This window comes from Elgaria multicarinata, chromosome 8 (genome assembly GCF_023053635.1).
Source record: "Elgaria multicarinata webbii isolate HBS135686 ecotype San Diego chromosome 8, rElgMul1.1.pri, whole genome shotgun sequence".
NCBI lineage: Eukaryota > Metazoa > Chordata > Lepidosauria > Squamata > Anguidae > Elgaria > Elgaria multicarinata.
In genome coordinates, this window is record NC_086178.1 from 20,308,342 (window position 1) to 20,322,463 (window position 14,122).

General features: G+C 43.9%; 1 protein-coding gene across 1 annotated transcript in view; it reads left to right on the plus strand.

The window, feature by feature from the left end:
• The window catches only part of SPATA16 (spermatogenesis associated 16), a 181,169-nt gene that overhangs the window by 32,131 nt on the left and 134,916 nt on the right, over positions 1–14,122 (plus strand). The window contains exon 2 of the mRNA XM_063131969.1: positions 4,572–4,717. Within this exon, the coding sequence (XP_062988039.1) occupies positions 4,572–4,717 (146 nt within the window). The remainder of the gene's footprint in view (positions 1–4,571; positions 4,718–14,122) is intronic.

Sequence of the window (14,122 nt, forward strand, 5' to 3'; positions counted from 1 at the left end):
CATAGCCATCAGGACAAATATCCATTGATAGCCACCTCGACTATGAACTTGTCTAACCCCCTTTTAAAGCCATCCAAATTGGTGGCCATCACTACATCTTGTGGAAGTGAATTCCATAGTCTGACCATGTGCGGTGTAAAAAAGGTACTTCGTTTTATCTGTCTTGAATCTCCCAACAATCAATGTCATGAGATGACCCCGAGTTCTAGTACATTGAGAAAGGGAGAAAAAATAGTAGTAGTAGTAGTAGTAGTAGTAGTAGTAGTAGTAGTAGTAGTATCCCGCCTTTTGCCCAATACTGGGCCTCAAGGTGGCCAAAAATGTCTCCCTATCCATTTTCCCCACACTATGGCCATGGCTAGTCGAGGGGGTTTGAGAGCAACGATCTCATGATTTTGTGATCTCGAGATCGTTGCCCTCAACTACAAGCGACGCGCGACATCGCAAACGCCATTTTGTTTTTTAAAGGAGAAGGAGCGCACAAGTGCTCGTCAAAAAAAGTAAGATTTTTTTTAAAAAAAATCACCTCCCCTTCCCCCCCACTCTCGATGTGCGACGTGCCTGGGTCCTTGCAGTTACTCACGAGGAGCCAGGGCAACCCAGGATGCCCAGCCACACGTTCCGTGGTCTCAGGATCATCCTGAGACAGTGGAAAAACCATGATTATAGGGTAGGGCGATATCTTGGGCCAAGGAAGGGATCATCCCTCCCTGCTCCTGGGATGCCCTGTGTGTCATGTGGACACATGGGGACAATCCCAGGGTGATCACCGGGATATCACCCCATCTAGCCATGTCCTATGTGTAATTTTATACACTTCTATTACTGGAGGCAATACATCGCCATCATGACTAGTACTTGATGGGGGCAATTCAGATGAGGGCTGCAACACAGTCGTCACCCACCTCCGCATGTCATCTCCCCAGTGAAGCTCCTGTTTGCTCCATGAGGAGGTAAATTCTGATACCTAAATGTCAGATACCTCACTTCCCAGTAATACCTTCTGCCACCACTGTGCTCGCAAAAAGAAGATGTGAAATGGCGAGAAAATCGCTCCCGTCCCAAGAAGTTCCAAAACTGCTCCATATAAACCGAGAAAGAACCTTATAGCCTTGGCATTAGAATTTCAGAACGCTTTTAAAGTATGTGGTAATAAGGTGATTATTCTATATTAAATTCCACGGGAGAAGAATACGGGTGAAATATGAAAACAAGCCTATTTCGTCCTTAAAGCATCTGGTGGACCACTTTTAACATGATTCCTTTCCATTAACTGAGAATTAAGAACAGAAATTGCTCCCTTTTTTATTATTATTCTACTTAGAGTCTTCCATGGTGTTCTTGATGGTTGGATTAAAGCAGCCTTTTCTAATATGAATCTCCTCTATTATTATGGGGATGGGGAGGTAGTGGGGGATCATAAAAGGTATTCTGAGATTTTTATTTCTTTGGGCATGACCTTTTTCACTGACTAAGGGATATGCAAATCAGACTCTCAGTTTGGTCACTGAGAGAAAATTATGCTAAATGGCCCTAGAATATATGTGTGTTTTTCCATTCATCCTTCATTTGCTCTAAGACGCCTCTTTGAAAAGTTCTCTCACATTGTGTGCAATGAATAGTGCCTCAATGCAGGCATATTACATAAGCCCGCACCAATCCTGGACATGCATTGGGGAGGCGCTGTGCACAACTGAACAGGGTGCTGTGGGACGGATTCTCTGGGGCCCCAGTACCCTGGGGACAGAAGTAGGGTGACCATATGAAAAGGAGGACAGGGCTCCTGTATCTTTAACAGTTGAATTGAAAAGGGATTTTCAGCAAGTGTCATTTGTATATATGGAGAACCTGGTGAAATTTCCTTTTCATCACAACAGTTAAAGCTGCAGGTGCCCTGCCCTCTTTTAAATCTTTTAAAGCTCCTGCAGCTTTAACAGTTGTGATGAAGAAGGAATTTCACCAGGTTCTCCATATATAGAAATGACACCTGCTGAAATTCCCTTTTCTATGCAACTGTTAAAGATACAGGAGCCCTGTCCTCCTTTTCATATGGTCATCCTAGGCAGAAGCACAGCCGGCTCAGTTCTGTTGCCTGAACCGAAAAACAAGATGGCTCCCTCTTCCACTCCATGTACAAAAGCCGACTGGATTGTTTCTTCCATACTCACAATGGAACATCATCCTCCACTGCTCATGAAGGCAGCAGGCTAGCTTAGAGGGCACACAGGGCAGGCCAACAGCACTCAGCTCCAACACTTTGCTGCCACCTCCCAGCATCTGACGCCTGAAGCAACTGCTTCACTCTGAGTAATGGTAGGGCCGGCCCTGGCAGTGGTGGCACCGCCTGAGGTGGGAGGATGCACCCTGCCTCTCCACTCCCCCGCTGCTGTTGCTGCCCACACTCCCTCCCCACACAGAATTATTGCCACCACACAGAATGACCAATCAGGTCGGCTGCTCGAGAGAGAGCTGTCTATACACGAATGCCACTCTTTGAGGGGTCGTTCCTAAAGGCAAGGTATTGTGTGGTGGCCCTGGAGAGACAGTCTCCCAGAATAAGAGATCAGGTGGGCGGCCTCTCCAGAGAGGTGCATCAGCCGCTTTGCTATCTTGCTTTGGGAAAGCTCTCAAAGCGAGAGCAGGTGGGCGGCCTCTCCTTGGAGCACGGGAACTGCTCCAAGGAGCCCCAATGGCTGCTTTCTCACTGATGCATTTGCCACAGCGCTCACAGGGGTCCTCCCTGCATGGGTAGAGGGCATCCGCTACCTGAGCAGGGGTGGCCCTGGGCAGAAGGCCAATCAATATATCAATCAATCAACTTTGTTACGGTGAAATAACCAGCATAATGGGCAGAAGGCCTTCCCTGAGACTGCAGGACAAGCAGGATGTCACCTTTTAAACTCTTCTTTTGACGTCCCCCATCTCTCTTCTCTACTTTATCATCAATGAATCCCAAAGAGGAACTTTGGAACTTCTGCTGCAAGTGATACAGAGATTAGCACTGATCGGGTGGTGGATGTGTCTTGTCTTGTCTTGTCTGTGGGGCTTTTGTCAACTCATCAGAGCTCACCTGGAGTTATTGTCTCCAGCTTGGGGTGTCGCACCTTCAGAAGGACGTAGACAGATTTCACCAGGTTGAGAACAGGGCAACAAAAGGTGGCTGGTGAAATGGAAAACAAGTCCTGTGAGGAAAGGTGGAAGGAAGTGAGTGTGTTTTCCCTGAAGGGAAGAAGACTAAAAAGGACATCATAGCACTCTTCAAACACCTGTAGGGCTGCCTCATATAAAAGGGGGAAATAATTGTTCTCTACTGCTCCAGAGAGCTGAACTAGATTTGACGGGCTTAAGAGCACAATCCTGTGTATGTTTATACAGAAAAAAAGTCCTGCAACTCCCAGCAACCTAGAGCCCACTTGCTGGAGCTAATGCAGAACACAGCAGTTTGGTGGCTGTTGCTAGTTGCTGCCCCCTTTCAGCATGTGACTCTTTGCTGAGGGAACTGCACTGGCTGCCTATTCGTTTATGGTTTTGGTACTAGTGCACAAAGCCCGAAACAACTTGGGACCAGGATACCTGAGCGAGCGTCCTCTCCCTAACCAACCTGCCCGGTCACTCAGGTCGTCATAAGGCATGCTCCTGGTGGTTCCACGTGGACGTATGGCTCTTCTACAAGGAAAAGAGCCTTCAGTGTGGTGGCCCCCTTTCTGTAGAACTCCCTGTCTCTGGAGGTCAGGCAGGCGCCAACATTGTGTTGCTTCCGATGCCTCCTGAAAACAGCTCTTTTCCAGGAAGCACTCCTTCACTGGCAGTCAAGGTTGTTATTAGCATTGTGTGTTTACATTTTTGGATCTTTTGTTTTAATTCTTATGTTCACCACTCTGGAATCTGTTTCAGATATGTAGCGGTATACACATTTTGTAAATAAATAATAAACATGCATAGGATTACGCCCTAGGAGCTTAGGTTTCAGATGGACCTTTTTCATTTTTTAAACAGTAGCAGTAGTTTGGCAATAGAACCAATTACCTGGGGGAGTGAGTGAAGGTCTAAAGTGGATAGTAGTTCAATTTTTAAAAAAAGTATATCGAATTCTAGCAGCACATGAAATAAAACAAGTGGGGAGAATTTTGTTTAATTATTGCCAGCAAATTAAAAGAATTTGTTGGGAAAATTCCCCGCCCCAAGTCAACCTCCGTATCTGCTACATCCCTGCTCAGCAGCTTATCCGATCAATCCAAAATAAGCAATAATGATTCATTAGACAGTTCCTGTAGCGCCATGAATTAGGATGCCCCCTCCCCCTACAAACCCAGTAGGAGACCGTAGGCAAGGCTCTGTCTCTCAGACTCAGCTCCCAACACCTGCAATAGAAGGGCTTTAATACTGAGCTACATTTCAGGGTTGTTGTACGCTTACGGGACATTAATGTGCATCAAGTGCTTTGGACATTGTAAATATTAATTGATTGCTCCATTTTTCATCTGGAAAATTACATTTACTTCTCAAACAGTTTTGAATCCTCAAACTTGTAAGTTGTCATTTTAATATATAATTAATTGTCTTCTTGCCAGCTCTGCAGCAAAGGTGCCGCTCTAGGGAAGCCCTTTGAAGCCTCTGCAAAAGATATTTCAAGTATTGCCAGTTTCATCGAGACAAAACTTGTGATCTGCTACTTGAAAATGAGAAAGCCTGACCTTGCTCTGAATCATTCTCACAGGTAAAGCAAAACAAAGCAAACATCTTGATGCAATCTTTTCCGAGAAGACTTCAGGCACCTGTTTGTAAATGCATACACAAATATCAGTGTGTGTAGGGGCATGGAATTGTTCAAGAGCTCATGCTTGATACTACGGTCCAGGAAATGTAGGTACTATGGAAACTGTGCTGGCTGCCTGTTAGCTTTGAGAAACAAGTCAAACTGCTAGCATTCATCTTTAACCTTGTCAATTTGTACATAATCTCTTGTGCTTGTTTCCATTGAATTCAATGGGCTTGAATAGACAAAACAAGGAACAGGATTTCAGCCTAAAACCCTATATAGCAGGAGTGGGGAACCTTTTTCAGCCCATTGGTTCTGGGCAAGCACCTTGGGGGGGGGGGGGACACCCCACTGCTGGATGCTGCCTGCAATGGAGGGGGTGTCCACACACACACACACACACACACTTCAATCACATAAGAACGTTAGAAGAGCCATGCTGGATCAGGCCAAGGGTCCATCTAGTCCAGCATTCTGTTCACACAGTGGCCAACCAGCTGTCATCCAGTGACCCATAGGCAGGCAAGGTGCAACAGTACTCTGCCACCCATGTCTTAGTGTTTTTTTTTTTTTTGAATATTTTTATTATTGAAACAACAAACACAAATCAAAATCACTTAATACAAGATATTATCATACCTTACTATCATATATTCAATATTAACCTATTAAACATAATATAATAAACATAACAGTGCTCCCCCCACCTCGGGATCTCATTCTTGTTTCCAAAAACTCATAGTTTCATCTGTTGGTGGAACCCCCCTTCCTTTAGAAAATACAAACTCCAGGAACTTTTTCCATATACTCTCAACATCATTCGTTTTTACTATGCCTCTTTGCATTTTTATATTACATGTCAATTTATCGTTTATAGCAATGTCCCACACTTCTTTATACCATTCTTCAATACAATAATCTCCTGTAATTTTCCAATTCCTAGTTACTATCAACCTCGCAGCTGTCAGTAGGTTCGTTATCAATTCTTTCATTTCTTTATTACATTTAGGATCATCATGCAGTGAGAGTAATGCAATCCTTGGTGTAACTTCTACTTTAAATCCCACAATCTGTTCAATCTCATAAAACACCATCTTCCATAACTTTTGCACATATATACAATCCCACCACATATGTAAATACGTTCCCTTTTCTCCACAACCCCTCCAACAATCTGCTGAAAGCTGTTTATTAATCTTATTTAATCTAACCGGAGTTAAGTACCACCTCCATACAAGTTTATAGTAATTCTCCTTTATTCTTACTGACATATTTCTCAACACTCTCTGTCTCCATAGTCCATCCCACCTCTGTTGTCCTATTTGTATCTTCAAATCAGTCTCCCAAACCATTTTCCCAGCACTATCCAGCCCTCCTTTCTCAACTAATATATTATATATTTGACTCACTAACCCCTTTATCCCTATGTTTTGTCCCTTATCTATTTCTTTTTGTTCACCATGTCTTAGTGTTGATAGGCCAAAAATGGCAGTTTTGTTTGGAAATTATGTCACAAATTAAATCCATAACTATTCATTCTTATTGGCCATGGATAAAATTATTGCCACCCGATACTAGAAAAAAAGTAGAATAACCAACTGGTTACATAAGGCTTAAGACAGAGGTGAAACTCATTTCATTCTTTTACACAGGAGGCCTTCTGGAAAATGAGTTGGTCTTAAGTTGGTGCTTGTTTCTTAATTACTGCGATAGGAATTATTGCACAAATTACTCAAGTATTCCTTTTATTAATTCATCTGTAATTGGGTGAACCACATTTCTGATGATCATGTTTGTTATGCATTATGTTCATTATGCTATGACGGTATCTGAGGCAGCTCTTGCACAGAAGAAGGAAAAAACATAATACAAGGTATAATGTAACAAAATCCCATATTAAAAACCCACTGTGACTTGGGGAGGTGCCCTTACAGGCCTTATCCTGAGGTTTTAGTGCAATGTTTCCCAAACCTCTCGAAGGTGTAATTGCTGATTTTCCCAATCAAAATTCCCCAAAGCACAGTTTACTCTTGCATCCAAAACCAAAAAACTTTTAGGGTCAAACTAAACATGATTTTAATTACATGCATGGAATTAGCATGCACATTTTTAGAAAAATGCAAATAGCAGCTGTATATGGGCCCAAGCAGCAACAAGACTACAGGGGATATGGAGGGAGTGTTTAACCCTTCATCCCTTCCTTGAGGCCTAATCTACACCAAGCAGGATATTGCACTTTGAAAGCTGTACGAAAGCAGTATATGGCGTGTGTCAATGGGCCCCAACAGTTGTCAGTGTACTTCAATACTTCTATAAAGCAGTAGTGTGAATCCTGCCCTTTATACACTGCTTTCATACTGCTTTCATAGTGCAATATCCTGAATTTTAAGGCCTCAGCTAGACCTACGGGTCTAGCATGATGGAGGGTGAGGATCTCGCAATATTGTTATCGCAAGATCGCCCCCTCTGTTTACATGCGGCATGTGACAACCTCAGAGGGAGAGGATGTCGTGCCCGCCATTTTGTTTTTTTAGAAGGTAGGGTTTATATATATATATATATATATATATATATATATATATATCCCTGCTTCCCCCACCCCACCCTCGATGGGCACAGGGTGCTCTGTGCCCTGTGCACAGTTCCCAGCCTCGCGAGTAACTGCAAGGAGCCAGGACAAACCGTGATGCCCACCCACACGTTCCGCGGTCTCGGGATCATCCCAAGACCGTGGAAAAAGCAGGCTGAAAGGGTAGGGCTATATCCTGAAGAAAGAGAAGGATCATCCCTCCCTGCTCCTGGGATCCCCTGTGTGTCATGTGGATGCACAGGGACGATCCCGGGGATCGCCCTGGGATATTGCCCTGTCTAGCTATGGCCTAAGATGCTGTGATTATTTTAATATTGTATTGGTTTTACATGCTCCTTTAAGTAATTCTATGTATTGTATTGTGTTTGATGTTGTTCCCCGCCTCGATCCAGAGGGAGAGGTGGGTAATAAATAAAATTATTATTATTATTATTATTATTATTATTATTATTATTATTATATTATTAAAAGCAGACAAAGTAGAAGAAAAATGCAAAGGTGAAACAAAACCTAGCATCCCCCCCCCACTCCCTGCATGCATTAGCCATTCAGTGGCTTTTCATTGAGTTATTTTTCTCGCAATACTGAGGGTTTTAACTAATGACTGTTTCTTATTCTGACACTTCCTTAAAAGAAAAAGAAAAAGCAGGTGATTTGTCTCTATTGGAGGATAGGATACATGTGTTCCTTTCTGATAACGTTTTGTTCAGGCTTTCATTACTGGGGCTGCTTTTCAGGTTAAGTTTTTAACACTGATTGTATTTAATACCTTTGTGTTTTGAAGCTGCCATGGTATAATTTGTCATCTGCTCCCTCACTTTACCTCGCTTGTTGTTTTAAATAGCTTTTTTTTTTCATCCTGTTTTCGGTGTGTAATTTTGTTATGGGTTTATGCTGAAGTTGTAAACCGCTTTGGAATTCCTAATAGAAAAATGAGAATATAAATATTACAAGCAAATACGTAATGGATGAGGAGGGGTGTGGATGGAGCTGCCCCCTCCACTGAACTAAATAGGAGGTCTGTTTGGGCACGCGCCCCGGATCGGTCGTTTTGCTCAGTGACACCGTTGAGAGTCATTGCTATTATATACACGGGCCTGTCTAACACCATCGCAAAAATAAAAGTGTGATTCAGTTACAAATCGCTTGCCTATTAAGAGGGTATAAGAGGAAGAAGGAAGCTGTCTGGGAATAATTGCCAAATTCACAATAATTGAATGCAATTTATAATGGTGAATGCAGAATAAATCTGCTGCTCCTATGCCTGTCACGTTACTAAAAGCAGGTCAGCAGGAGCAGATACAGACGGCACATTAATATGAAAAAATTCAGGGATACAATTAGCATAGACAGACACTGAAGCATAATCAATAGCTGTACTTTTTTTTCAAAAAGGAAAAAAAGGATAAATAAATTATACTGAGCATTCCAACTATAAATAGCTCTCAGCCATCCATTATGTAATTTTTCTTTTCCTTTCTGTTGAGTCTTAACTCTCGTTACTGCATAAGAGCAGTCCGGTAGCAATTGTGGCTCAAGGCTAATTCATATCTTCATTTTCATTTGCTAGGTGGTTGCTACAAACCCTGTAAACATCCTGGCATGCCTAATCAAGGCCAGGCTGAATTCATCCCTTGCTAATGCATCTAATTAATATGTTCTTCTTCTTCTTTGCACAGAGATCATTTTGCTTAGTTTTATTTGCAGACATCGAGAAATGTGCCAGGCCAGCTAACAGCCACACAACATTTAGAGCAGGCGTCTGCATCTGTATCCAAAATGGATGGGAAAGATTTATTTTGCAGTGGAGGCAGGTGGCTCTGATTTCGCTGGAGCTGTGAATTCATTCTGGGTTTCAGTCAGAACCAGACAGGATTCTAACGGAGCTTTCCAAGGTACTGAGCCCTATTTTCCCCAAAACAGAACGAGTTCACAGCCCCACCAAAATCAGGGCTACCAACCTCCACGTGACTTTATTCCCTGTTCCAACTGCCCCAGAGTATGCACTGGAGCAAGATCCATCAGAACGTAACAGGCAGTTTCATTTGGAAGAGAACAACACTAAGATTCCCTATCATGCAAAGTCTCTTGGGAAGGAGGCCTGGTTTGACCAATGACTAAACTGCATTACCAGCTGGTACAAATGGCCTATTATTTTCTATTGGATGCTTGCTGTGATGGCTGGCTTGAATAATTAAGTGTTCTTGTCTGGTCTGCTGAGGGCAAGGCCATGCAGAAACGCAGCAGACACCAATTGTCAAAGTTCAGACACCTGAAGCACTTAATGCCAAATTAGGAATCAGGCAGGCGTGTTGTAGCTGCTGAAGTCTATCTGCATGATCCAGCACTTACAGACAAATGCAAGCTGTCAAACCCAATCACCCGCTGAATCCAATCCCCTTCCTTCCATTTCCAGGAGGAGAAGGAAATAATAATAATAATAATAATAATAATAATAATAATAATAATAATTTATTTTCTTACCCGCCTCTCCATTTGGATCGAGGCGGGGAACAACAGTGAATATAAAACACATTAAAAACGGATTAAAAACATAGCATACATGATTAAAACATCCTTAAAACATTCTAAAAACTATGGCCTGATGGGCCAGGGCTCTGACTCACTGTAAGGCAGCTTCTTAGTGGGAAGTCTTGTATTAAAATTGGCCACACTGAATACATGCTGGATGAGTAGGTGCTGCCAGAACAAAGCCATGTGCCTACGGTAGGGATGGCCGTCACCAGGAAATCTGTCCCTTTGGGGGTTCACTGGATTCCCCTGGAGCCCCAGGCTCACCTTGCATTTTGCAAACAGAGCCACAGGCTTTTCCCCCAAATCTGGGGACTTTCTCAGTTGTCCCCGCCCCCCTTTTAAATCACCATTTACACAAATTCTGGTTGCAATTTCAACCTTAATTTTGCTTAATTTTCACAAATTGTGGTTGTAATTTGCTTAATTTGCACGAACAGCTGCTGAAATATTCTTAATTATGTGAAAATCATGCCTGCAGTTTGCCACGATTTTGTGCAAATTAAGCCAATTATTGGCAAAATTTGTGTAACTTATGCAAATGCAAAAACTTATGCAGCTGCAGTTTGTGTAAATTGCAGTTTTAGGAGGGGGAAACAAAATCTGAAAATCTGCGAGTTGGCCCGGCTCAATTACAGATCGAGTTGGGCATCATGAAGGTAAACCTAGCTACTGAAAGCTTGGTAAACTTCAAGGACAGATTCCTCCGACATCCTTAGCTTATGGCCACACCACCCAGAAGATTCCTGATCTCAACTGATCTTAGAAGCCAAGCAAGGTCAGACCTGGTTAGTACTTGGATGATGAGGGACCGTTGGAAATCCCAGGTGCTGTGAAATTCAGAGGTCCGTAGCTCAGCAGTAGAGCACATGTTTTGCATGCAGAAGCTTCCAGGTTCAATCCCTGGCATCTGCAGGTAAGACAGGAAGAACTCCAGGTGAAACCGGTGAAGAGCTGCTGCCAGTCAGTGTCAACAATACTAAGCCTGATGGACCAAGGCTCTGACTCACTTTTGGCAGCTTCTTAGTGGGGATGGGCCTTGAAGTTGCCCATCCACACTTAACACCTAGATAGCAGGCTGAGCAGGCCACCTGGTCAATCTTCTCCACAAGGGTGAGGTGTGTTGCATTTCTCTTTAAATTATAATCATTCTTTCCACTTTGAGTCAATCCTAAATTAGCATCTACCAGTTCTGTGCCCTCTTTTGTTCTCTTTTTTTGGTGATGCATTCTCTCTCTCTCTCTCTCTCTCTTTGCAATAACCATAGCTCAGCAATACAGCCCATGCTTGGCATGCAGAAATGGCAGCTCCAGTTAGAACATAAGAAAAGCAGGGCAGCATCGGACCAAGGGTCCATCTAGTCTGGCATTCTCTTCAGACAGTGGCCAACCAGCTGCCTGTGGGAAGCTCACAAGTGGAGGATCTCAAGTTAACCGGTGTCCTCCACATAATGTAATGGGAAAGACCTCTATCTGATACCCTACAGAATGTTTCCAGTCAGAATAACCCTCCAGGGATAGATGTACAATTCATCTGACCTGGTATAAGGAAATGTCCTCTGTGCCTGACATGTTGTAGGTTTGTGCAGTAAATATTGGATACTAGTTCTTTGGATACTTGATTGGGCAGTATTGGATTCTAGTTCTTTGCCTGAAGCATTTAAAATGTACACAGCTCATTGAGAGGAATGTTCTTCAAGGACTTCCTATCAAAAGATTTACAGCAGGTGGGATAATAATTGTAAATAGGTTGATTTGCCTTAGCTAAAGAAGAAGACAAAAATCTCCAACACTCAGTTTTTAAAGCCATCAAATGCCCTGTACGCTTCTTACCTTTTGTCCAAACCTTCTGGCCCAAGCATGGTGGCATGCCGGGGAGTTAATCATTCTCAGAACCCCATGTGGCTGACTTTGAAATTAGGTCTTCCCCTTTGTTGCAGAAGGCAGTTTTGAATTATGCCAGATGGTGAAGCAGTGGAGGTCTGTGGAGTCAAAGCACAGCCTCCAAAACCTAGTAGCGGTGTTTAGGGCTTGCGTCACTCCCAACTAATCCAAGTGGTTGAGTAACTATCCCCATCTCAACACATTCTGGAGTTGGCAATGGAGCACTTTGGCCTCCGCGGCTAATCCTGTCCTTTAGAGAAGCAGCAAGAGAAACATAATTAAGTTTCTACGCTACACGAAAAACACATGTCTCACAGGAATATAATGCCACCATTTGGATTTTATTATTATTATTATTATTATTATTATTATTATTATTATTATTATTATTATTTTATGCTGCATAAAGTTACACACAATGCAGGAGATCCCCTGGAATCTTTTTATTTCCCTAAAACCAGCAGCACGGAGGTTTGTGTCGGAGTCTCAGCATAGGGGAATGAGTTAATCCTTCACCCGTAGCAACTCCCTGATTCAATTGCTCTCTGAAGCCCCTATTATTTATTTAGTTGAAATATTTTTCTGCCACTTCTCAGCCAAAAAAGACTCCCAGAACGGTTTACAGATAACCAATTAAACAACACAGGCCCTGCCCGCAGGCTTACAATCTAAAAAGACACAACAGGCAAGGAAGAAGGAATGGGGAGGGAAGAGGAAAGAATGCTTTCAGCAGTGCTGATGGAATGGCTTTGTGCTCTCTCTCTCTCTCTCTCTCTCTCTGTCATCTCCTTAATCTCTCATCTCTCTCATGTAGCTTTCCCCTCTCATCTCCCTCAGTACAGCCTGCTGGAATGGCTGCAGCTAGTGACAATGGCATAGAGAAGGAAATATATAGGTTCCCCTACTGTACCCAAAGTTTCTCCCTGTCCCCAACCACCAACTATTTTTAATTAATTAATTGTGTTGCAATATTTATATGCTACCAACTAACAAATGTTTTCGGGGGGGGGGGTGTCTTAGAATAAAAGAGAACTGATACATGCAAAATAAATCCGTAAATTCTAAATACAGCATAAAAAAACCACCAGCAGTAGATAAAAAGTTATGATAAACTTACAGATGCCTCCAAGATTTCACAAAACTTTTAAAAATGGCACAAGGCTGACTACAAGAATTTAAGCTTAACCATGTAAAGTGAAAAGGCCTGGGAAAATGGAGAGATGTTTACCAGTATAGGTGTCAAGCGAGCCTTTCTGGGTAGGGCATTCACAACTGAAAAAAAGCTCTCCCCTAGTAGCCATCTGCCACACTTCATAGGGTGGCCACATGACCTATTTCACAGAGGACAGTCCTCTCTTTTCGGACAGTTGGAAGTCCTCTAGTTGAACGTGGCCTCTGTTTAAAGAGGTGCTTGGTCCAAGTCCAGTTTAAAGTCAAAGAACTATAAGAAGGGAGAGCAGGAGAAGCCTTGAAGTTGTCCATCAACAGGTAGCACCCGGACAGCAGACTGAGCAGGCCCAAACATCACCTGGTCAGTCTTCTTCACTATGGCGAGATGTCTTGTATTTCTATTTAAATAAGAGTTATTCCTTCGACATTTACACCTACACATACAAATGTGCATATGCAAATGTTATGCAAATTGATGTCCTCTTTTGGGGGTGATATGTTTCCTCTAGGGATGTGCTCCGCTTCTAATCGGACCGGCGAATTAGAAGCGGAGCGGGGTGCTTCGCCTCCCCTTAAGGCGGAGGCGAAGAGGATTGGGGGGCCGGCGGAGCGTGGCGAAGAGGATCGAGGTGAAGGCGGATCCTTCGCCTCGATCCGGAGCTCCGCTGGAAAGGTAAGTGGGGTTTACCGGGCCCTGTCGCCCATGCAGCGGCAGGGCCTGGTAAACCCCCCCTCCTCTCCCTTACCTGCGTCTGTCCGCGGTCCGTCGGCTTCTTCAATTGAGCCTGCGGTTCAACCAGGAAGTCTGGGCCGCACTTGCGGCCCAGACTTCCTGGTTGAACCGCAGGCTCAATTGAAGAAGTCGACGGACCGCGGACGGAGGCAGGTAAGGCCCCCTCCCCTTTGGTCCCTTACCGGGCTCTGCCGCCGTCGCCGCATGGGCGGCGATGGTGGCAGGGCCCGGTAAACCCCCCCGCCCTCCTCTCCCGGCCTTACCTGGCGCCACTCCCCTCCACTATGGAGCTCCAATTCAGAGCCGGAGCTCCGCAGCGAAGAGGAGTGGAGTATGGGCGGAGCGGAGCGGGCCGATCCGAAATTTTCAGATCGGCCCGCGGGGCGGAGTGGGGGGTGCGTGCACACCCCTAGTTTCCTCTTTTTCAGAGACGTGTAGCTGGCTATCCTACTCGA